Source organism: Bactrocera neohumeralis, chromosome 2, assembly GCF_024586455.1.
Source record: "Bactrocera neohumeralis isolate Rockhampton chromosome 2, APGP_CSIRO_Bneo_wtdbg2-racon-allhic-juicebox.fasta_v2, whole genome shotgun sequence".
NCBI lineage: Eukaryota > Metazoa > Arthropoda > Insecta > Diptera > Tephritidae > Bactrocera > Bactrocera neohumeralis.
In genome coordinates, this window is record NC_065919.1 from 48,973,117 (window position 1) to 48,999,607 (window position 26,491).

Sequence of the window (26,491 nt, forward strand, 5' to 3'; positions counted from 1 at the left end):
CTTTTCTCGTACAAGTCGCTCAGCGTGTATAGAAATTTTGGTCTTTGGACCTCCACCGTATTGAGTCTTGCTTCTTCTTTCTTCTCTTGGATTATTCAAAAATCTTTCTTCTTCCCTCTCTGTTCGAAATGGAATATTTTTCATAAATTTGTTTGATACGTTTCACCCCTCTTCCCATCTTCTACAATTAAGATCCGATTCTCTTAAATTTTTTTATATTTTTTCTAAGAACAGAACAAAAAAATTTCACCATGACATAAATTCCCTTAATAAATACAAATGAATTAAATATATAGTAAAATTCAGTTTTACCTTGAAAAAAAGGACCAAAACTAAAATTATACTTTCATTTGACGCGCACTCATAGGCTCACCAGCGAAGACTAATCACTCCCGATGCAGTAAATATTTTTTTCGTCTAAATAATAAGTGTAAACATTACTCCAACTATTTATTTACATAACGGTGCTTCTACATAAAATGCTTTATGAATTTATTCTTAAGCAAAAATGTAGGAAGTAAATTAATGATCTGAGGTTGCCAGTATATACTACATTTATACTTTCATTTGACGCCTAGTGTATCAATATATGACTGCAAATAAGTGATATGTGTATGTATGTATGTATGTAGGTTTTTGGGTTTTGCCTCTCTGCGCTTACCTGATGTGAAATGGTGTCGTCCATTGGTATAGTCTCCTGCAATTTTAAAGCTTTATCCTTAATCCATTTGATTTGATCACGACTCTCGCAAATTTCAGTGAATTTCACCAGATTTGGTAAGACCAAAATGTGATTGTGCTGAAAGAAATAGAAAATCTTGATGAACACGCATCTCGAGTGGCCAAAAAAGGTTAGAATATTTATTGACAATTGTCAAATCAATCAATTGTAAGACATAAAAGACACTTATTTACTTATGAATGGATAGACATTTGCACTTCTTTATATGGTACATAAACCACAATTTATAGATGAAGATTAACTAGCCAGATAGATTTTCAGTATCTCAAATTTGTTGCATTCGTTTTCGTACAAACAGCAGATAAAGAAATAAAATATCGAACACATACACTGAGGAAATAATCTTGATTCTATAAACAAAAACTGAGAAAATGCTTAATTTAGTTTTGTTAGAGCCAAAAAGCGGTCAACTTGCTTGGTCTTTATTACAAGGCTTTTGTTGAATTTTCTCTATCCAAAACGCATACTTACGAGTGGTACAGAGCATTCAAGGAGGGTCGGGAGCCCGTCGAAGACCTGTCTCGTTCTGAACGGCCTTCAACGAGTGTGACCGATGATAACGTTAAAAAAGTAAAGGAAATTGTTGCCGAAAATAACATGAGAGCTTGAGAGAGATTGCCCACAAATTGGAGATGTCACACGAGAGCGTACGTACGATTATGCATGAAAAATTGGGCTTGCAACGCGTTGCTGCAAGACCGATAAAGCTGAATTTCCTTCAAAAACGGTATCGAGAGCAGGTAGCTGCAGCCATGCTGGATCGAGCCAATTCGGATCCCACCTTCATGGAACGCATAATTACTGGTGACGAGACATGGGTCTACGAATATGACACACTTACGAACCAGCAATCATCCGAATGACGGAGGGGATAAAATAAATTATTTTCGTTTTATTTTTAAATTCCCGATACTTTCTTGACAGGGTGTATTAAATACAATATATTAAGGGGTTAGGGGTAGTCAGAATTTTCAAAAAATTATTTTTTTTTTTGCATTTTCGTTAAGTGTAATATTTTAAAACTATTCTCTGAAAATTTCACGTTGATCCGATAATTAGTTTTTGAGTTATTCGACAAATAACGAAGATAGCTCGGGCACTTCAAAGCGCTAGTGTGAAACTTTAAACGCATTTTTCTCAAAACTATGTTTTTTGAACTGGTGACAACTGTAATTCGAAAACCGCTCAGTAGATTTTAATGAAATTTTTACAGCTTTTAGAATACATAATAAACTCGGGCCTGATCGAAGGATTCTTTTTGTCTAAAATTTCGATTTTTTAAGACCAATTAACTGTTGATTTTTTCCCAAAAATACATATAGACAAAAATTTCCTGAGGCCGCAATTTTGTTAATTTTTGAAAAAAAACTTCTTCGATCAGGCACAGGATTATCTATTTAGAATACTATTTTTTTTTGTCCGATTGATTTTAGAAGAATCTCCAAGGACTTGTGGTTGTCACCGCAAGTACCTTTTTTTGGAACTGGGTCAACACAAAAAGCTATAACTTTGGAAATTAATTTTATATAATAATGGGTTTTTAAAAAAGTCTTGCGGTATTTTTATTGAATTTCTTTTATTGAAATTGAAATGAATTTTTGATGACTCATGCCCAGCTCCTGACCGATGCTACGGCTGCTACTATGCCGGTCTCTTTCGACAAATTCAGCTTTTTTTATCGCAATTTTCGACGATAGGCCTTCCGGAGCGTGGCACATCTTCGACCACCTTTACACCAGAACGAAAACGTTGAAACCGTCGTTGTGCGGTGGAAATGGAAACTGTATCGGGTCCATAAACTGCACAAATTTTATTGGCGGCTTGAGATGCATTTTTGCCTTTATCGTAGTAGTACTGTAAGATATGCCGTATTTTCTCTTTATTTTGCTCCATGTTTGCGACGCTATAACTCACGAACGACTTAAAAGAAACTACAATCAATCAAACACGTGTTAGCGCGTGAAATGAGCTTTCCAAAAAGGTATAGCATGATCCGATGCGACGAATAAAACTAGAACTACGCGCTTTCAGCGCCAACTAGCGAAAATACCGCAAGACTTTTTTGACAACCTAATATAAATGCCATATTACTACTTTTGTAAAATAACACGATTTAAAAGTAAAAAAATACTGAAAATTCTCATTTTTTCGTGCCTCTGACCCTAATATTTCTGAACGCACGCATGTATTCACAATCACAAACAAATAAAATACAGTTGAATTTTCATATTTCAAAATCATATTTTAAACTTGGGAAAACGTTTGCTGAAACATTTCAAATGATGAAAAAAGTTTATGGTGATCAGTGCCTATCCCGTAGTAATGTGCATGAGTGGTTTAAGCGATTCCAAGAAGGTCGTGAGGACCTCTGTGACGATCAGAAGTTGGTCGTCTTCAGAAGTCAAAAATAAAGACAATGCTGATTTGTTTTTACGATTCCGAGGGTATTGTACACCGAGAGTTCGTCCCACCTGGCCAAACGATTAATGCTGTGTTTTACCTTGGTGTTATGAAGCGTCTTTTGTCACGCATTCGTCGTGCTCGACCACAATACCGTGAGGCAGAGTCCTGGCGCCTGTTGCACGATAATGCGCCGTGTCATCGGTCGACGCTTGTCACTGATTTTTTGACAAAAAACTCCATATTAACCATTCATCACTCACCCTACTCACCTGATCTGGCACCCTGTGATTTTTACCTATTTGGAAAACTTCATTTGCCCATAAAAGGACACTGGTTTCAGGACATTTCAGCTATCCAAAAGGCGACGACCGATATTCTCAAGAGCATTCCGAAAAATGACCTTAAACACTCAATTGAAATGCTAATTGACCGGGCTAAACGCTGTATCGAAGCACAAGGAAACTACTTTGAATAAAAAAATATAACTTTTGAAAAATATTAATTTTTTGTTGTTTTTTTAACAGTCCTGTTTCTTTTGCGACAGACCTTGTATTGCTATATCATATGGAGTCCATTGAGACCCTATGTTCCACCTAGGAGCTACGGGAAAATATATATATATATATGTATACATATATGGATGAGCCTATCGCTGAATAGCTAACACTTACAGCTTTCACTCAAGAAGGGACTGCGGGCATCAAGTTTGACCAATAGAAAATACAATTTATTAAAAATGTTTATAGTTTTTAAATATTATTGAAGAATTTGAGCAAAAAGTGAACATTGTGAAATGTGTTGTGCACATCTGAATGTCTACTGCTTTCCAATGGTATAAATTTTGTCAACGACAATACAAAAAGGGAGCACAAACTTTTTGGTTGGCGTAATTACATATTGAAGATTATTAAAAATTTCCTGAGTGTTAAGGATCGCCATGGCTAATTTAAAAACTATAAAACTTGATTTTAGACTTTACGATCTGCTGTGATCTTCAGAGGGTAGACAGGAACAGCGGTTTGCAGCGTTCAGGTCCCTTATCAACCCTTTTCTAGGAACCAAGAATGCACAAAACTAACTCAATAGTAGAAGTGAAGGTTTCAGACATGACATGAGACTCAACAAATCTGAAGGAAAAGTTTGCGACTGATGTGCTACGAGGTCTGTGGGGTATTTGAGGTGTCCTGATTACAATTTAAGTTCAACAATTTTCCATCGTTTCAGCTATTTTGTGATTTTTGTAACGTAGGATTCCAAGTGTTAGGAAATTTTTACTATTATTTTCGCTTTTAACAAGTCAGAATTGGTGAGAAATGGCCTCTGGCATTGCTGTCGCAAAATAACTGTAGGCTACTGAAATTTAAAAACTGAAATCTTAAAGCACACTGACAAGGGATCGCTTTGGTGTTAGTGTCACTCATAATACAGAGCGCTGCCGGATGTTGGCGCATCTCCGTCAGATAGAGGTATTGAACAGAGAGGGGAAAATTATCGATATTTTTTCATTTTTCATTATTTTTAAAAGCCTTTTAAAGTTTAAAACCACTAAAAAATATTTAAACCTATGCGCACGAAGACATAAATTCCAGGAAAAACGTAGCTCCGTTTCAACCGACTGCATTTGTATGCGCACGTGAGTAGCCAAATGTCGCCCACATTGTGGATTTAAATATGATCTGAAGGTGTAGTGTGTGGCAAGATCAAGCAAGAGTCATTCAGACTGCAAACATTTAGCGACGGCGTTGCGCACTTGCACGCCACTCAATTTATGTGACACAGGCAAAACTTTGCCAGCAACTCTAGGGGCGCACACACGGACACGCACACACACACGCACACAGCGTGAGTAATAACAAAAGCTGTCACGAAGCACTTGGTGCGCTCAAAAATAACCAACCTACAACTACAAACGCACGCACATGGTGTTAAGGGGTGCCCTATAGGCGTCACTACACACATGTGGCACGGCGCGGCAGCTGCTCGTTTGTTTCAAACTGGCGAATTTTACATGCCACAGCAAGTGAATTTGTGTCAAAATTTATTTGGCAGCACAAACTGCGCGAACACGCACATATCAATATGTGTTGCATATGCGGCAAGCGTGTGTGGCATGCAAACTGCATAGTGAATATTGCTCATACGACATGTCGGCCCGCTCAAGGCAATTCAAATGCCATGTCAGGCCGTTAGCAATAATCGAGACTGACTAAAGTGACTAACAGCACTACAGCTGTATGTACGTGTGTATGTATGCGTGGAATCGCGTTGCAAGCAGCCAAGCAATTAACAAACGCCATCAATAAGCCAGGCGAATGTCCTTCAAACCCGCAACGCGTTCGCCTAATGAATTCCAATTTGGATTTCTGTCATTCGGCGCCGCTAGTTGCATACATAACGGTGTAAAATTTTATGTGCAACAACAATGGTAGCAACAAGCCGCGCGCTGGCAACTGGCGCTAACTGTGATTTGCATTAGTTGCGCGTGAAATTTTGATTGATTTTGCGTGTTGCACGAATAGCTGCAGGTCGCAAGTTGCGCGTTGCAAGTTATATAAGTTGCACCAAGCAATTTGCAACTTTACACGAAATCTGCATGCCAAGCGCGCAACGCGTACCTGCCTTAATACTCATCAGAAATTGTCTTGCTTTTGCTATATTCACTGGTTTTGCGCATTTTATTCACCCCCTTTCCCGCCGTCCGCGCCCACTTCACATCGCTGCTCGGCAGCACAGTTTACGCACTCACCTCAATTATCTGCATTAGCACATCGAAAATCAGCTGCGTGCTGCTCTTGAAATCCACGCCTGACTGCGCCGTGAAGTAGCGGTAATTCTTCGTTGCCACATCTTCGCTATCCCTCGCACCGCCGCCGCCGCCTGTACCGCGCTTTGCGCGCTGCGCTGTGCTGGCGCCAATTTCGCTCGCGCTCGGCAGTTCCGCATCCGGCGCGCTGCTGTTGGCGGTGTATTGTGCGTACGCCTCCATTTGTTGCCACATAAAATTCAAATCATATTGATTGACTCGAAATTGGTGAGTGCCAATGACGCTGTCACGCAGGCGGCACGCGAAGCTGCTACAGTTGGTGTGCGCCTCGTAGTCAGCGCGCAGTTGACGCTCCAAGTTCGGATGATAGAAGATGTTCGCCTCGGAGACGAGTAGCTGCACTTTGTGTAATTTTTTCAAGCTGCAAAGAGGAAGTTGCATAAAATGTTAGTCAATTAGATGATTGCTGCTGCATTTAGATTCATGTGGATGCATGCAAATATTGTGCAATAAAATTGATAGTTGGTAAGCAGTGGCGTTTGGGTTTAAGAATATATTTTTAATATTTCTTTCGAGGTGGAACATAAAAAATAGCTAAAAATTTATTCACTACTCTGTATCGCCGTTTTTGCGAAAACTTATTAAATTTTTTGTGCTGATAAATCATTTGCGGGTGGCAGTGGGCCCATCACAATCGTGGTTTTCGCAAGTTCTCGCATGTTCGTGGTCTATCTTTCTATTTAGCATCTGAATCCGATCCCACATTTTCTGCTTCCGCCAGCTACTTTTCAACGAACGTCAAGAGAGCTTGCGTCACTTCCGATTTGATTTAGATTTGGCTGAGAGATTTCGATATATAGTAAGTACCAGATTCGATAAGAGAAGGCGTTGCCATTAGCCCAAATTTTTCTTTTGTTTTGTTGCTACACTCCTCATATGAACGTCAGTGAAGTTTCATTTCAATCTCTGAATTCATTCTTTGTTTACGAGACATTTATTTTTTTACTATGGAAAGAATTTAATATCGTGCAGTGATAAAATTCTTATTTTTGGAAGGTGTAGCAACAAAGCAAATTCACGAACGAATGTTAAAAGTGTATAATGATTGTTCACCTACAAATAGAACAGTAGAAAGATGGGTAGCTGAATTTAAACGTGGTTGTACACAAGCCTTGAAGACGATCCACATGAAAGACGTCCAAAAATCGCATCAACACCAGAAATCATTGCCAAAATACAGGATATGGTTTTGGAAAACTAAGAGGGAATTAGTAGAGGCTTCACACATCTCATTAGGCAGTGCGAGTCATACATACATCATAGTGAAATTTTGGGTTATAGAAAGCTGGATGCCGCATTCGCTAACAATGGAACCAAAACACATTCGAATGCGACTTTCTCGTTTTAAAAACAACAAAGTGGATTTTATTCGTCGATTCATCACTATGGATGAGACTTGGATCTAACACCATGATCCTGAATCAAAACCAGAGTCTAAAGAGTGGTGTGCACCTGGTTGTTCGGCTTCGAAAGAGTTCGTGTCCGGAAATCGGCCAAGAAGGTTATGGCATCAGTTTTTTGGGATGCGAGAGGAATTTGGTTTGCAGATTATTTGCAAACTGGTAAAACAATTAATTCTGAATATTATTGCAACCTTTGGACCAGTTGAAGGAAAAAATTCGTGAAAAAGACCCGCTTTGCAGAAGAAAAAAATCCTTTTTCATCAGGACAATGCACCGTGTCACAAGTGCATTTTGACAATGGCTAAAAACCATGAATTAAAGTTCGAATTGTTGAAGCATCCAACGTCTTCACCAGACTTGGCCCCCAGCGACTTTAATTTCTTTCCAGAACTCAAAAAACGTATGCGTGGCAAGCGCTTTTCATCAAATGAAGAGCTCATAACGGCTGTTGAAGCGTATTTTGCAGACCTTCCGGAATTCTCACTTCAGGGATGGGATCCACAGATTGGAGAATCGTTGGAGCAAGTTTAATTAATGTTTAGGGAAATTGTACCTAATAATAAAGTGTATCTTGAATCTTGAAAAATTGTGTTTTTCTTATCAAACGACCAAACTTATTGAACAACCTTCCCTTACCGATGAGACAGTGAATATTACAATGCGCAAAAAATAGTCTTCTTCTATGAATTCCCCTTAAAAGGAATCCTCCTTGGCCCGAAATATTCTCGTTCCAACGTTTGCTCGGAAGAATCCGGAGTGCATCACACCTCAATAATCGAGGAAACTGTCAACATAACCGTGATTTTTGACCTGCTTGGTTTTTTCGACTTCGGCTCACCTTTACCACAATATTCGACCGATTGAATGTCTGTTTTCAGGTCGTAAACATAAATCCAAGACTCATCGCCAGTAATAATACGTCTCATGGCATTTTGGTAGAAGCATTATCTCATATACGTTAACGCGAAGCTGTTTTTCGAAAAAAATTTGTGATTTTGGAACCAACCGTGATTTCGTGATTTTCTTAGGCCCAAATGATCTTTCAAACTGGTTTTCACTGATTTTTCCGATATTCCAGCGTTGCCAGTCAGATCTCTGACTGTTACGCGTCAATTCTCAAGCACCAATGCCTTTATTTTATTGACGTGTTGATCATCAGTTGATATTGATGGCCGTCCTGGAAGTGGTTCAACGCGTTTTCGACGCTCTTTGAATAATTTGTTCCAATCAAAAACACTTGCTCGCGTCAACAAATATTACCGACAGTCTTTTTTCATGGGTTTTCGGGTTATTTAAATTAAAAATTCTTACTATTTTTTACCACAGTAGTACAAGGTGCTTTTTTCTTTTTTTTTCGTTTTTTCTTATTTGTTTTCTTTTTACTATTCATTGGGGGTGTTTTTTTTACGTGGCGGGTCCCAAATCCAGCGCACAACCCTATGTAGGGGATATTTCGCCTTCTCACTTTAGCTCGCCTTCAAACGGATGTTCTTAGACTACCCAGAGGATACTTGGTCAAAGACCGGAAGTAGTGAGATGCTTGAGCCATGTGTAAAAGAATCGTTTCTGGCCACTCCCAAGTGAATGGCGATCAGAGAACTTTCCTCACTTGCGTGAACTTCTACACATGACTCCATCCTCCTGGACTGGCGTGTTGTTGTTAACTCGGCTATAATCGCGTAAGCGGTGTCTGCGCCAATTAAGAAGAAGAAGTACAAGGTGCGTTCCAAAGTAAACAGGACTTAAAACGAAAAAAAAAACAGAACAAGTGGTTTTTTCGGCAAAATCAATTTATTTTATTCAAAAGAAGAAAAACCAGAAGGAGGCTGCTTCAATACAGCTTTTTGCACGGTCCAAAAGCATGTCGAACGAGTGTTTTAGTTCGCTGGCCGGTATGGCCGCCCGTGCAAGCCTTTTGAATGGCCTCTACCTCTGCATAACGCTTTCTTTTCATGCACAAATGCATTTTTCCGAAAAGAAAGAAGTCGCACGATGCCATATCAGGTGAATACGGGGAGTGGTAATGGTTAAAATGTGATTTTTGGTCAAATAATCGTCCTTCGAATGTTGGATTCTGAGCAATTTTTGGTCGTCAGTCAATTTGTGCGGAACAAACCGGGCACACACCTTTCGTAAGCCCAAATGTTCGGTTAAAATGCGATAAATCGATGTTTTGGAGATGTTTAATTTCATTTCCATGAATTTCAATGAGGATTTCGGCTGATTTTTTATGAATTCACACACAGTTTCAATGGAATTTTTGGTGATCACGGATTTTGATTGGCCCACATGTTGATCAACAATTGAAACGTTTCGGTAAATTTTACTAATTTTACAACAAAATTTAATGTTGGCTCTTTGTTGGAAGCTCATTTTCGCACCGATAACACAAACATACTGACACTTAAAACGCAATAACTTCACTTCCAATGGATGAAATGTCATGAAATTCTCACTGGACACTCGATAAAGATAGCAGATACTAACGCACCAGTCGACAAATAGATGGCGCCACCAGGGGCGCTAGATTCAAAAAGTTCTGTTTCCTTTGGGATGCTTCTTGTTTTTTTTTTTTTTTTTTTTTTTTTTTAAAGTGGGGGGAAGCATCAAAAGCCGGAGTGCGGAACTTTAATCCGCTAAACCTAACCTACTCCCAACTCCAGACTCTCCCACGGAACCAACTGATTAAGTATTACTTCGTGCTTCTTGTATGTACAGTTATATATGTATGTATGTATCAAAAAATTATTCACACCAATATGAAAGTTATCTATCAAATTTTAATTAATACATATGCAGAGCATAAATTCGGTAATCATGTATCTAATTAACCCAAATTTGAATGCGTTCGAGTATTGATCTCTGTTATAGTAATAAATGCCGAACTTATATGCATGGCAATAAGTTTGTCTATGTATTGCGATCTGTATTCTGGATGACGTACATTTGCGTATATGCAGTACACACATACTTATATGAAGATATTGCGGTGAGAAGACATAGCAAAGTACTGAATAGCAGCAATAAAAGCAGAAAAAAGTTAATGAATATACACAGAAAGTCTGATAGAGTACAAGACAGAAGCGGAAAAACAGTTATGTATAAAATGGCAGCAGAAAGTTATGATGGCGATAAAACAGTAACGAAACCAACGTCAAAACTCTTAACTAAAACATATGACAGAGCAAATGTGAATGTACAAGCTGGAGGGTATATAAATGTATATAAGTATATACACATATACCATATATGTATGTATTTAAACACATAGAGGTATTTATAAAGAGTATATAAGCCATATGGTTGCTTGCAAGCAGCCATACATATCCAACTATGTTTATAAAGTAAAAGTAACAGCGCTTCTCTCTGCCAAGCGCCTACGTGTATGCAACGCTTTCATATCTTATTCAATATTCTAGGCGGCATATGCCTTTTCCTTCAATATAAATTTCATTATTTATTTTTATTGCATATTGATAAGCAACAGCAGCCAAGCGACAAGAAATAAGCGAGCCTGCGCCAACAACAAAGACAAATTATATGCTTGATAGAATGTGTGGCAACAATAGGGCTCTGACAGCTAAGACATGGCGCGTCTGAGCCTGAGAACAAAAGCAAATGAATTTATCAATTTGAACAAAGCATATGCATATTTTATGCGTAATCGCTAAGCACACATCCTAAACGCGCTATTAAGTTCAACCACAGTCATCCGTAGACCATTTGGCGCAATTTATTGTTTTCGCCTTTCTACTTGTAACCGCACTAATCGTAGTACAAGCCGACTTTTAGGCGTACATACACAGGCCAACAGAAGCGGCAGATGACAATCTCAAGCGGAGAGGGCGACAAAACAAACAATACGAAACAATGGTATGTCAGAGCTCAGATAAAGTGGGCAACGAAAGCGAAATAATTTTGTGAGCAAGACATAGCAGAGCGCTGAGCGGGCGGAGGTTGTGCGTAAGGAGCGTTACGGGCGAGATTATCAATGAAATACGCGAGATGCATGTGATAAGCGCGATATTAGGAAGCTGTTTGTATGACCAGCCTTTGAAGGAAGGAAATGTCTGCGGAAGAATATGTGATACATTTTAGGACTAACTGTGTTTGTTGGTGTGTGTGTGTGTGTGAGAGGGAGTTGCTACAACTTCATAAGAGATGAGAAATATGCACATATATTTTAGTTACAGTGAGTGGCCTTTGATTAGCAATTGCACAAACTGTGAGTGAATTTCTGAAATGACTCATAAAAACTAGATTAGTGTGAACCACGTTACAGGTGGGACAGGGACTTACTCAAACTCTTAACGTTGTACCAGGTTTTCCAACAAGAGCGATATGATTTATTTTCAAAGCATAGCACTCTAATTGCTAAGGAAATCCAAATTTTTTCTATTTAATGTAAAGTACAATCATTACAACTCAGTTCTGAAAATAACACCATACAAAAGGTCTCCACGACTTATTTTGCAGGAACGAATTCGATGAATCTAATTTTCGCTTACTTTTTCCCAGAAGTAAGGAAGTGACAGCACCTGACCCTGATAAGCAAAGGCAAAGGAGATGCTACAACACCTTCAGCATACAGATCACTATGCATGCTACACACAGCAGGAAAGCTGCTAGAAAGATTACTGAAACGCCGGATTATTGCTGCTATAAACAATGTCGGTGGCCACCATCGGAGCCGTTGACAAAGTCGAACGTAGCGTGGAGCAAGCTCGTTGAAAGAACAACTTCACGAGGCCAGTAGACCTTCTTGCAAGAATTGATATAAGAAACGCATGTAATAGCGCGAAATGGGACAATATGATCGACGCATTAGAAAACCGATTCAAAATGCCAAAAACTACTATGGAATGCTAGCTACCAAGGAGTTTTAAACGTCGAAATGTCAGACCACTGCTACCTCGTTGGCTATGCAGACGGCATGGCCGCCGCCGTAACCGCACGTAATACCGACATAACCGGACGAAAACTAACGCAAGTTATGCTGCGAACACTTAGCCGCGGAAAAAACTGAGCTTATCCTGGTTATTAGGAAACACATAGCGCTGGTGGTCAACATACAAGCTCACTCAGAAACTATCCAAACGACGAAAATTCTAAAATATCTCGGCAAAAGGATGGATAACAAACTGACGTACTGGATACAAATTCAGCACGCTGCTAAAAAGTCAGCGAATATAACCATGTCACTACTAAGACTTATGGCAAATACCGGAGACCCGCTCGCCAGCAAAAGGAAGCTGATCATGGATACAACAGTCAGTGGCAGCGAAATATGGGCCAATACACTGAACGTGAAAAACAGATGGAAAGTAGTAGCTAAGGTGCAGAGAACAGCAGCCTTGAGAGTCACCTCGGTGTACCGCACCGTTTCCGAATCCGCAGTGGTATTAATAAGCGGCGCTCTCCCAGTAGATCTACTCGTAATGGAGAAAATACAAAACTGGTTATGGAAGAAAGACGAAATAGAAATACAAACGTCCACAAGACAACAGGCGAGAAAGTAAACACATGAACGCTGACAAGGTCTGTGAACAAGGGAGCGCAAAGGTGGTCCATCTTCCCGCCAAACTGAATAATGATATAGAGATGTGGCACAGTAGACAATACGTCGACATATACCACAACTAAACACAGATGTTGTCCGCTCACGGGCATTTCCAAAAATTACTGTACAAAAAGGGAAAAACAGCAAGTATTGCAAGAATTTACAGAGACGACCAACCAGATGACGCAAATGGTACCTTTTTTAAGTGACATCGTTGGAAAGAAGCAAACACGGAGAACATTTGAAAACAAGCTGGGTCAACTAAATACGGAAAATCTAATAGCAACAAGTAAGGAAAAGCTAGATTAGAGTATAACCTATCATTTCAGACGCTTGCAACTTGCAAGGATTAAAGCCAGGGACATATCTACAGGTACATAAGGTTTGTTAGTTAAGTACGCTCTATGGTGAGTTCTCGGTAAGCTGGAAATTATAAGCATCGGGTCCACATATTCAGTACCTAGGGGTTTTTATTTATTTTTTTTTTGTTATATTAATACGATACGATTAATAGTTTCGAAGATACTGTTTTGAGAACTTGTGCGCTCGAGGCTAGCTAAGCTAAGTGCGCCGTCTTTAAAAGCGTTTTTCAAAACCGTGTTTTTGAAGTCAATTGGTAAGATTTCTTAAGAACTACTTAACCGATCTTAATTAAATTTGACACAGATCTTTGAAATACAATACTTAAAGACTTGGAAGAAGGATTTTTGTTTTTTTCGATTATAACTATTTGAAAAAAAGTGTCGCAAAATTTTCTCTGAAATTTTCATTTTTTTGTAAAAATCGAATTTTCAGTTTTTTTCCTTCATCCAAGTTCTAAGTTAAGGTTTTACCTAAAAAAACGTATTTTTCACTTAAGATGATCCTGTAAGAACTTATCCTGCCAACGCGGGCGCATCTTTTTCTTTCCGAAGGGTTACCAGAAATGGCGTCGCAATGGCCGACTTTAAAATATGTTTTTCCAAAAATTTCAGAATTTCTTTGTTAATATTGTGTGTTGGTGATAAAGAATTTCTAATAAAATTTTTCATTTTTTATAAGAAATTTCTTTTTTGAAAAATGCGGTTTTTTACCGGAGGAAACCAATGTAACCGCTTAATTGATTCTTGTTTTGTATACTAGAAAGTTTGAAATGAAATTTAAAATTGTGTTATATGGGAAGTACTTAGGCGTGCTTGTAGTACGATTTCACACTGTAACATAAAAATGTAAGACGACTGTCATGTACCAAATTTGGTTGAAATCGGTCGAGAGGGTCTCGATATATGTGAATATATGTGATTTCAACTAAAAGCATGCGGTGCCACGACCATAGTCCAATTTTGGCCTCGGCTTCACAAAATCTGTCTTAAACCATCTCGGGGGTAATTTTTGTAGTTTTTGACACTGCGATCCTCTGTGCCAAATTACAGTTTTATATCTTAATTTAGTGCTCAGTTACGGCACTTTTTACGTTTTGGGTTAAGGGGGTATGGGTATTCTTGTCTCGATTTTTTTTGCAAATCTTGAAAGTTTGGACTTTTAAAAATATGACCTTGGAAGCATTTTTCAAAATTCGACTTATTTTCGGAGATACAGCCGATTTTGTGACGTGGCGTTCGTGTTCACTAGAATTGTCTCCTAAACTTTAAACGCGTTTTTCTCAAAACTGACTTTTTCGGAACGATACCCACGATTTCTCAGGTTCTACTGGACCGATTTACTTGAAATTTTTATAGAGTCTTCTTTATAGGCTTGTCTATGGTTGGAATTAGCCTCATCTCCAAATTTTCATTTTTATTATTTAAAAAAAAATTGGAAATAGTCAGAAAAAGTCATCCACAAAAACTTTTTTTCAGGCAGTCGCCATTTTGTGAAAAAAATTGCAACATTATTCTAGATTAATAATCTTTTTTTTTTTGGTTTCAGATAACTAGGAGGGTTGAAATCATGGGTATGGTCACGTGGAAATTTTTATAGACCCCCACTTCGTCAGCTCATAATTTTTGAAATTTTTTACTTTTTTTAGTTTTTAATTTTTTTCTGTACTCTTCTAAAATTAACAAATAACTAATAAAAAAATGGATGGTAAAAATATAAATTGCTTTTTTTTACGACACTTTAAAAAGTACCTGAAATTCATGCTTATAGGCCAGAATACCCCCTTAATGGCGTTTTGTGGGCGTGGCAGTGGTCCGATTACTACAAACTGGTTTTTTTTTTTGTAGAGGTATGCGCATACCAAATTTCATCAAGATGTCTCTTTTTACTCAAGTTACAGTAGAGCATGGACGACGGAACGGGCAGACAGTCAGTCACCGGATTTCAACTTTTCTTGTCATATTGATCATTTATATATGTATATATAGTCCTATATTCAACTCGATTAGTTTTAGGCGATACTTACTTATAACCGTTAGGTGAACAAAACTATAATACTCTGTAGCAACAGGTTGTAAAAGTATAAAAATGAAAGCTAGCTACGAAAACTGGCAGAAAATTGCCTTGTATACGGAATTTGAACTACGCAATAAAAAAGGGATATGGACCATACAACTCGATGCCGGCTCTGAAATCATAGCCATTTCTGGGCACAGGGAGAGTAGAAACTGACATGCAAATGAGACCATCTTGAAAAATTTGCCCTAAAGTAATACGAAAACGGTCCTGGGGCAATACAACCAATTCAGGGTACACGGGGGAGTAAGAAATTTACAGAGTTGAACCTTTTTCTCTCGTAATTTTTCGGGAATAAATGATAATTATAACTTCTTCGAGACAAACAGTAATTACTGAGGTGGAAATGGAAGAATATTTTAGGAAGAGCGCCTATTTTGAAATTAAAAGACAAAATCAGGTTAGCGAAAGTACGCTTAGCACTCATCTTGGTTGTCAAAAAAGTCTTGCGGTATTTTCGGTAGTTGGCGCTGAAAGCGCGTGGTTCTAGTTTTATTCGTCGCATCGGGTCATGCTATACCTTTTTGGAAAGCCCATTTCACGCGCTAACACGTGTTTGATTGATGTGTCGTTTCTTTTAAGTCGTTCGTTATAGCGTCACAAACATGGAGCAAAATACAGAGAAAATACGGCATATTTTACAGTACTACTACGATAAAGGCAAAAATGCATCTCAAGCCGCCAATAAAATTTGTGCAGTTTATGGACCCGATACAGTTTCCATTTCCACCGCACAACGATGGTTTCAACGTTTTCGTTCTGGTGTAGAGGTCGAAGATGCGCCACGCTCCGGAGGCCTGTCGTCGAAAATTGCGATAAAATCGCTGAATTGGTCGAAAGAGACCGGCATAGCAGCAGCCGTAGCATCGGTCAAGAGCTGGGTATGAGTCATCAAAAATTCATTTCAATTTCAATAAAAAAAAAAAAAAAAAATTCAATAAAAATACCGCAAGACTTTTTTGACAAACCATTATATGACGATGTATAATATCCAGAACTTCGTGATTTTAATGGTTACCAGAGATATAACGTCAACGTCCTTAACGTCCCACATGGTAAAGAAGAATAGCTACAGACACAACTTCAAAGAATTATAAGGCCTTCATATCTCAGCTCTCTTTATGACAACATCTAAGCCTGTTTATTGAAAAACTTGTTATAAGTTTTGAAATTTTGCAATTTTTGGAAAAATTAATAGCAGGGAATTGTACAATATGTTGTATGCAAACACATAAAGCTTAAAAGTCTGACGTTGGCCTCTGTTTATACACCCACAAGAACACACTCAAACGTGAACATGTTGGTTCCGGCAATGAGGAATTACAAACTTGTTTTCTGCTGCGATGCAAGAAACGAATATGTGTTAGCAGGCAAATGAGCGCGCTGCAACGCCTATAAGTGTGCAAGGGCAATCAAAACAAACTTATACAATTACACACATACGAGTTTTACATCATGCTGAGGGCGTAGCAGCACATACGAAGCATACGAATTATGCGTTTGTGTGTGCGTGCGCGTTCGGCCGAGTGCATTTAAGCGTTTCCCCTTTCATTTCCTGCCAATGTTCATTGCTTCCTCTGCCTGCAAGCGTTCGCTTTGAGCTTAAAATATCCACAAAAAACCTGCGAGTGGCAAATGAAACAAAAGTGAGTGCTCTGCATATGCATGGGCATACGAAATACCCTGTATAACATGTAGATATGAATGCCATGATGGCGTTGTAAATATCACAAGCAGTGCGCGTAATTAAGCCGTTCTTATTATTGCTTTTTAATTGCGTTTTCCTAAGGCGCCACACCACTCCACCCCTTTTGGTGAAAATGGAAGCAGAGTGAACGTTAAAATCTTATAAAGAGGGATTTTGAAATTTTTACTTAAAACAAAAAAAAAATAAGTCTGGTAAGAATTCTACACCACAACTTTGATGAATGAAATGAGGTCACAATTTTTGTCTTCTTCCTTATTTATTTTTTTGCGTTTAATGATATCATAGGTTCTAGGAATGAAAGATTAATACTAACGAGTGATCCAAGTAGATTTGCTTTTTCAATAACTTTGTTTTGACAGATCACGCTTGAGTCGTGTCAATTTGTCATGTTATTTTTGTTCAGTATTATTTAGAACATAGAACATGCTCTTGAAAAGTTCCAAGAAGATTCGATGTTTTCCAACCAAATTATTTTCAGCGACGAGGGCCATTTATGGCTAAATGGGTATGTAAACAAGCAAAATTGCCGCATTTGGCACGAAGAGCATCCTGAACAGATTCAAGAGCTGGCACTTTAACCAGAAAGAGCAACGGTTTAGTGTGGTTTGTGGGCCAGTGGAATCATCGTTTCATATTTCTTCAAAAATTATGGCGGTGAGAACATACCCCTCAATGGAGACGGTTATCGCGCCATGATAACCACTCGATTTGATGCCTGAAATTGAAAGGTGATCTCGGGGGCATTTGGTTTCAACAAGACGACACTACTTCCCACACATCGCATATCAATCGATTTATTGAGAGAATACTTCGGTGAGCAGATAATTTCACGTTAACGACAGCGCGCCAGCCATTTCTTCTTTTCGCTACGTGGCGCCAATTGGATTTTCCAAGCGAAGCCAGGTCCTTCTCCAGTTGGTCTTTTTAACGGAGTGGAGGTCTTCCTCTTCCTCTGCTTCGCCCGGCGGGTACTGCGTCTAATACTTTCAGAGCTGGAGTGTTTTCGTCCATTCGGACAACATGACCTAGCCAGCGTAGCCGCTGTCTTTTAATTCGCTGAACTATGTTAATGTTGTCATACATCTCATACAGCTCATCGTTACATTGAATGCGATATTCGTCGTGGCCAACGCGCAAAGGACCATAAATCTTTCGCAGAACTTTTCTGTCGGGAATTATGAGTGACTTATAGAGTTTGGTTTTTGTTCGTAGAGAGAGGACTTTACTTTTCAATTGCCTACTCAGTCCGAAGTAGCACCTGTTGGCAAGAGGAATCCTGCGTTGGATTTCCAGGCTGACATTGTTGGTGGTGTTAATACTGGTTCCTAAATAGACGAAATTATCTACAACTTCAAAGTTATCACTGTCAACAGTGACGTGAGAGCCAAGTCGTGGGTGATTGTTTGATGACAGAAGATATTTCGTCTTGCCCTCGTTCACTACCATACCCGTTTGCTTTGATTCCTTGTCCAGTCTGGAGAGAGCAGAACTAACGGTGCGGGCAGCTCTCATAGGTGCGCTCCAAGCGCTCATAGAAGGCATCTTTGGTCACATCGCACTTCTTTTCCGTCTTGGGGGGAGTCTCTCATCTGAGGCTGCTTGTTATTTGTCATTGGGGGTGTTTTTTTAGTTGGGGGGCCCAAACCCAGCGCAGAACCCTATGTAGGGGATGTTTCGCCTTCTCACTTTAGCTCGCCTTCAAACGGATGTTCTTAGGCTACCCAGAGGATACTTGTTCAAATACCGGAAGTCGTGAGCTGCTTGAGTCATAAGTAAAAGAATCGTTTCTGGCCACTCCCAAGTGAATGGCGATCAGAGAACTTTCCTCAGTGTGATATCACATCGTTAGATTTTTTCATGTGGGGACCATCTGAGACGTAGCCGCGGCCAACATTTGAAAGAGATAATCTTCAAAAAATAAATGCCAAAAAATGTTCTTTCGCATGTTCGTAAACATTTCCCATTATATTTCAAATTTCTATGTTTTTTTTAATAAGATAGGAAACCTCGACATGTATCACCCTTTATCTTATCAGATATCTCACCAAACCTGTTGTTTGAGATAGTTTCTCAAGCTGGATCCGAAAGAAATTTATTAGCTGGTTTTCTTTCAGTAATATGAGTAAAATGAGATGTTGATATCATGATCATGAATCCGGTTCCGGCATATTCCGGATGTAAGATATACCAAGGCTTCAACGGTGAAGGATTTTAAAGTCACCTTCTGCCAGAACCAATTAAGCGGTATTAGTGTGAAATGAAAAGTTCTTTGAGTTTTACTTTACCTCTTCAAGACTGCTGAATGTACCAAATATACCAACCAGAAGGTCCTCTATAATCTACTGGTATTTCACCTTCACTTTAGCCAACAATTATTTGCTTGAAAGTAGTGAAGCGCGGTCTCAACACCTTATCTCTGGCAGCTGAATACAGCATAATTTCACGTGCTTCAGTCTCACTAGCTACTGGCACACCAGCTCACCACTGGTTGGGTCTAAGGCAAGCTCAGCAAGTGCTGATCTAATACTAGCAGTTGTGCAATAGCAAAGACCTTCTGTCCCAGAAGGAAATAGGAACAGGCTTAATAAGCTTCACCATGCAGTAGGTATAGCAGTTCTAACTGGGTACTGACCGATCGGGACTCATGTTGTGAAAATGGATGAAATATTTTCCGGATGACAGTTACATAAGCTGCTTTGAAATGTGTGAGATATGGTAATATTATCTCAACACAGTCTACTCGAAAGTATCGTCTTTGCCAAATCAAGGCTAAAATACCTCGGATCTCATACTTTGAGACATCTAGGTGAAATATCGAAAATTTTGTGATATGGTTTAGTTGGTTGGTTGGACCATTGCTTTAAATAACTCTTGAAGAAGTTGCATGGTCTGGAGCAGCTTAGTAGAATTGTGTTCCGAGCTGTCGCCGAGGGGCCAACTGGCTTCACAAAGGACTGTATTTAGCAATCTAAGTGTGATACACTGCCATATTGGCGCCATCTTACCTTACATAGCCGAAAATCTGCCCTCAGACTCCACTGAGAGTTCAATATATTAAATAGTAAGCCACCAATTATTTTCTAAAGCAAACTCATAACCCCACAGTAACCCCTCCGAGAAAACCGCCCTTTTATGCACGCACCGACAACTGAATCACAGCGCTGGACAAGTTCTTAGGTCCTACATGACATTGCACTCATATTTGCGCATAAGCAGACGCACACAAGTGCACTCGTACATGCACTCGGGCGCACTTACTTACATTTGCAATATTTACTGCCACTTCGCCGGCGCTTTTGTTTGCGCTGTGCATTGTACAGTTATGTCTACATTGTTTCAGTCTGCGCTTTGAAGGCGGATACCGGCGCACAGCGCGGATAAACACGCACGTTGGCACAATAAATCTGTTTGTATAATATGCGCATGTGTGTGTGTGTGTGTATGGTGTGTTGTTGTCGTTTGTGTTGTGCGCGTTGACGTTATATATTACTTCCTTTTGCCTGCCATAATGAGTCAATGAGTTAAGAATGCTCGTGGCAATGATTTCATTTCATTGCCTGTCTTGCTGCCAGCAACAGTAAGCGCGGCGTGTGTGGCAAGGTGTGGCACACACAGTGGTTGCATAATAACGGGTTAATTGTGTTGCGCGTTATCGCCGTGATTGAGAAATTAAAGCGAAATGAGTGAGGGGATTTGCGAAATTAACGCAATTAAACTGAGTATGGCACGCCCAGGGGCATGGTTTTTGCTGTTGGACATGCGGACTCAACTGTATAAGTGTCCTAAATATCGAGAGTAATGTTCCGGTTCGCACGCTCGGCGCTTTGTTGACAAGCAAAGTGCTGGTTGATGCAACTAAAGGCTTTCAGCGGACTTGCGGAAAGCAAAGATGAAGAGAGAAAAAAAGGAAAGTGGAAATAGAAAGGGATGGTGAGAGAGAGTCAGAGAATGCAAACATGAAGAGAGAGAGAGAGAAATAGAAATAGAAAGGGCGGATAAGAGAGGGAATCAGAGAGAGAGACACTCATTACATTTCCAGAGGATAGTATTGATCTAATGGGCGGAATGCAATCGGTCAAGTCGGGACTCAATATATGTCTGTCTCAAGTGCTTGCTTCCAGCAATCGCAATCATAGGGATTCATACCGTTCCCACGACAGTCGAGTCTACGTAATCGGAAAGGACCCAACAAAGAACTGTCAGCAGATTTCTGTCACTGCAACAACAACAACAACATAAGGGTTCATCCTGAACATGGTACAGCAGGTATTCATGCGGTAAGGATAAAAATCTTACCACGTAACAGTTGTCAAAGTTGTATAAAGAAGTAGACACAATAAGACAGTTTTTAAGACTGAGGTTGAAACATCTCGGCTCAAAGCGCTTTCTCGATTTATGAGGGTCTTATGATCTATTATGGAAGAATTTTGTGTGCCACAATGACCAGCGTTTTAAGCTGTTAATTGAGATCTCTGTAACGATCGACCTTATAAACTAACAAAACAAAAACAAAAAGATTAGGTTTAAGCATGGGGAAGTCTTCAACTGATGAAAATATTAAAAAAGTGAAGGATATGGTGCTTGAAAATCGTCAGTCAAGTGTTACAGAGATGGCAAGAGAGCTCGAAATCTCAGGCGAGTCGGCTTGAATTATTTTGGTGAATATTTTGGGTATCAAACGTTTTCTTGCTAGACTCGCCGCGATAAAACTGATTATTTTCTGTTTAAACAGTGCGAATTCCGATCGCATATTAATGGATAGCATTGTAGTCACCGATGAGATACGGGTTTATGAGTTTGACATGCAAACAAGTCAACAATCAACGGAATGGAGGAAAAAAAAAAAAACAACGCCAAAGCCGCTCAAAATCAAGGTGGTGCTCATTTTTTTTTTCGATATTCGTGATTTGGTCCAACATGAATTTGTTCCGGAGAGACAGGTGGTCAATAAGGAGTTCTGTTTGGGCGTATTAAGGAGTTTGCGTGAGAACATCCGGAAACGGCCGGATTTGTGAAAGAATTATTCATGGATTGTTCACGATGATAATGTAGCAACGCATCGAGCGAATTTAACGCCAGACACACAATGAGTACCATCGATCAACCAACGTATGCACAAGACTTGGCTTCGTGTGACTTTTCCTTGTTCTCCAAACTGAAATTGTCGCTCCGTGGAACCCTTTTTCAGTCGATCGAAGAGATAAAACAAAATGAAGGAGAATGAGCTAAAGACCAACCCAAAAAGTGCTTATGAAACGTGTTTGGAGGACTGGAAAAATCGTGGGCATAAGTGTATTACAACTGATGGGGACTACTTTGAAATAATTTAATTAAATATTTTGCATTTTATTTACAATTTCCGGGTACTACACAAAATGCGTACTGAGGCAGTAGCCAGGGTTTTAGCAATTTTCTAACAATTTAAATTGGTACCTTGAAATTTTAGAGTAGAGAATTGATACTTCACCAAAATCAGTACATTGTGTGAACACAAGAAACCCACATATAACGGTGTATTTGTAAAACAGCAACAGGTTAGAAAAAATTGCGTTCAACAAAAACTGCATGTCGTAACAAACCTTTGACTAATTTTCAACTTTTAAGGGCTCTCACTGCAGTTTGTTTCGTTTTTTATGGTTCTCTGCGGCTGGTTGTCATTACGCGTGGTAGTTGCCAATCTCCGAGAACTCACCAAAAACTATTTTCACAAACAAGTTGAACAACGAACTGTCGCAACACGGACGACACAATTTTCTGCCTTAATTTTTTTGCATTTTTTTTTCGCCAGAGAATTTTATGCATTGCTGCTAATGAGCAATTTAGTACGCAGAGCGTCTGTGAGTCTGTGTCAACTATGAGAGCCACTCGCCGGCAGTATTTGGTGCTTTTGTAGCGTTTGGCCGAGCAGCCGGTTAACTACAGTTTGACTGCAGCAAACAACAATTGAAAGTTATGCGTTCGGACGAGTCAAACGCAGGCACGCACACACAAACACACAGGCATACTTTGGCTTATGTAGTCTTTTGGACGCTCATACTTGTGTGTGTGTGTTTGCGTGCGCTTATAAATATACAATGTGTCTGCTGCGATCTCTTGCATGTGAACTCGTAAGTTCGTGTAGCCAAATATATGTATATACAATATTTGTGTATGTGCGTGTATGTGTACTCACCTAATGCTGTCGCAATTAATGCGAGTCCACCGTGTCGTATGATGAAAATGCGAAAGTTTATTACCCACAATTGGAAAAGTTTTATATGTAATTAAAAGTTCCAAAATCGCTTCCAAGCATGTGGATCTTATTTGAAATTGCTCCTGCTCGTCAACCATATTCTCGTCGTAAACTTTATTGATTAATAGCAGGAATGTCATAAAGTACTCCTCGAATTGTTGACGTGTGGTAAAGCCAAAAATTGATAATCTGCAATAACAGTAAATTATGCTTTCGTATAAGAAATACCACCTACACAGCCATAAGTACATATATACATATGTACATATATAGTTAAAGATACAGTATATATCTAGAAATAAATATGAGGCGTTAATTGCCTCAACTAAGTTCGCGTAAAAGTAATAATTATATAGTTAATTAAATTAATGAGTCAGTGCTGTCGGCGTCGCATTGTAAATGAGTAAATTTAATAAAACACCAACTGGAATACCCGGCAGGATGCGGCAGGAATTAATGAGCGAAATTATGCCATAATGATACTAATTCTCACACGAGTTGAGGCAGCGCATAAAACTTAGATTTGTAGTAGAGAACACGCCGCAAAATAGCTTGTATTGGAAAAGTGATTAACAGGCAGCTCCATGATGAAACATTTCCAAATAGGCTGCGGCTGATAGACTTCGTCGCGGCCCCGAAATTTGATTATATGTAGTACTACATTCCAGCATAGAAAAGTTCTTCAAGCTACCTGGCTGTCTCCGGATCGCAAAGCTTCCAACCAGATCGATCATGTTGTGATAGAGGGATGGGAGACGTGCAGTGTTTTAGGTCCTAGCATGGACTCGGACCACGGTCTTGTTCCCTGCAAAAAACACACGTCAACAAACACAAGGAAGGTTCGACGCTAAGAAGCTGTAATCACAACAGACAGCTGAACGCTTTTCTGAGCGCACTCATCAGCAACTTGGTATAGGCGAACCGTGGGAGGACATTTCATGCTCCTTACATACAGCTGCTATAAGCTACGAAAAGATGCGACCACTTATAGGTGTTTCAACACCGGAGCATACTCTTGTAGAACCCCTACAAGTGATCTAGTGACTGATACCCAGAGCATACTGAAATTATGGAGCGAACACTTCTCCAGCCTGCTGAATGGCAGTAAAAGCATAACATCCGGAGATGGTGAGCCCGGTTCCCCAATCGATGACGATGGAGCAGACGCTCTAATGCCCGACCGTGAAGAAGTTCGACTAACAATTACCCGTCTGAAGAACATCAAAGCGGCGGTGGTCGATTGATTGCCTGCCAGGCTATTAAAATACGGCCGGGAAGAACTGTGCATGCACCAGCTTCTTTGTAAAATATGGTTGAACGAAAGCATGCCGGCCGATTAAATGTGCTCTGTCCAATCCACAAAATGGAAGACCCCATAATCTGCGCCAACTACCGTGGGACAAACCTCCTCAACATCGTATGTAAGATTCTATCGAGCGTACTGTGCGAAAGACTGAAGCCTACCATCAACAAACTGATTGGAGCTTATCAGTGTGGCCTTAGACCTGGAATATTAACAACCAACCAGATATTCACCATGCGCCAAATCTTGAAAAACACCCCAGAGAAGAGAATTGGAACACACCACCTCTTCTTCGATTTCAAAGTTGCTTTTGATAGCACGAAAAGGAGCTGGCTTTATGCCGCGATGTCTGAACTTGGTACGCTCGCAAAACTAATACGGCTGTGTCAGCTGACGTTGAACAACATCAAAAACTCCGTCAGGATCGGGAAGGACTTCTCCGAGCCGTTCGATGCCAAACGAGGCTTCAGACAAGGCGACTCCCTTTCATGTGACTTCTTCAACCTACTTTTGGAGAAAATAATGCGAGCTGCAGAACTAAACAGAGAAGGTACAATATTCTATAAGAGTGTACAGCTGCTGGCGTACGTCGATGATAATGATATCATTGGGCTCAACACCCGCTCCGTTAGTTCTGTTTTTTCTAGACTGGATAAGAATGCAAAGCAAATGGGTCTGGCAGTGGACGAGGGCAAGACGAAATATCTCCTGTCATCAAACAAACAGTCGTCGCACTCGTGACTTGGCTTTCATGTCACTGTTGACAGTCATAACTTTGAAGTTGTGGATAATTTCGTCTATCTTGGAACCAGTATAAACACCACCAACAATGTCAGCCTGAAAATCCAACGCAGGATTGCTCTTGCCAACAGGTGCTACTTCGGACTGAGTAGACAATTGAAAAGTAAAGTCCTCTCTCGACGAACAAAAGCCAAACTCTATAAGTCGCTCATAATTCCCGTCCTGCTATATGGTGCAGAGGCTTGGACGATGGCAACAACTGATGAGTCGACGTTGCGAGTTTTCGAGAGAAAAGTTCTGCGAAAGATTTATGGTCCTTTGCGCATTGGCCACGGCGAATATCGCATTCGATGGAACGATGAGAGATATACGACGACATTGACATAGTTTAGCGAATTAAAAGACAGCGGCTGCGCTGGCTAGGTCATGTCGTCCGTATGGACGAAAACACTCCAGCTCTGAAAGTATTCGAGACGCCGTACCCGCCGGGGGAAGCAGAGGAAGAGGAATGTATCCACTCCGTTGGAAGGACCAGGTGGATAAGAACCTGGCTTCGCTTGGAATCTCTAATTGGCGTCACTTTGCAAAAAGAAGAAACGACTGGCGTGCTGTTGTTGACTCGGCTTTAACCGCGTTAACGGTTTCTGCGCTAGTAAAGAAGAAGAAGAGTCAAGTGACTTTGATGACTGCTAATTTTGCGCTTTCCCTTAAACAGAGTCCAGCAACAACATACGACTTGAAAGTCACACAGATTCGGGTCTACATAAACGAACGAACCCAGGTCAAGGACTGTCAACTCGGCAGATTTCTGCCGCTACCACAACAACAACAGAAAGTCACTTCATAAGCCTGACATAAAAGAATTCTAAACCAATAACACTTCGATAAGAGATTACTTCTTGGATTTTCGAAACGGCAAATAGTCGAAATAGTCTAAAATTTGGTTAATGGAGCAAGTTGCAAGCTATGGATCTATGAACTCGCGAGCTGACAAAAGCAATACATTTTGCTACCTTACGGGCAAGATTGTCCATGTAGGTCCACTATTAATGCTTTGAATAAAGAGTAGTTAAGAAGAATAGTATACAATTTAAAATTACTATATCGAAAAGCGAAAACTAACTGACCTAACCTAACTA

General features: G+C 39.8%; 1 protein-coding gene across 2 annotated transcripts in view; it reads right to left on the reverse strand.

The window, feature by feature from the left end:
* The window catches only part of LOC126750928 (uncharacterized), a 208,718-nt gene that overhangs the window by 55,744 nt on the left and 126,483 nt on the right, over positions 1 to 26,491 (reverse strand). For both annotated transcript variants that reach the window (XM_050460742.1, XM_050460741.1), the window contains 3 exons: positions 23,249 to 23,497; positions 5,892 to 6,330; positions 662 to 799 (listed from right to left, as the gene is read on the reverse strand). In XM_050460742.1, the coding sequence (XP_050316699.1) occupies positions 662 to 799; positions 5,892 to 6,330; positions 23,249 to 23,497 (826 nt within the window). The remainder of the gene's footprint in view (positions 1 to 661; positions 800 to 5,891; positions 6,331 to 23,248; positions 23,498 to 26,491) is intronic.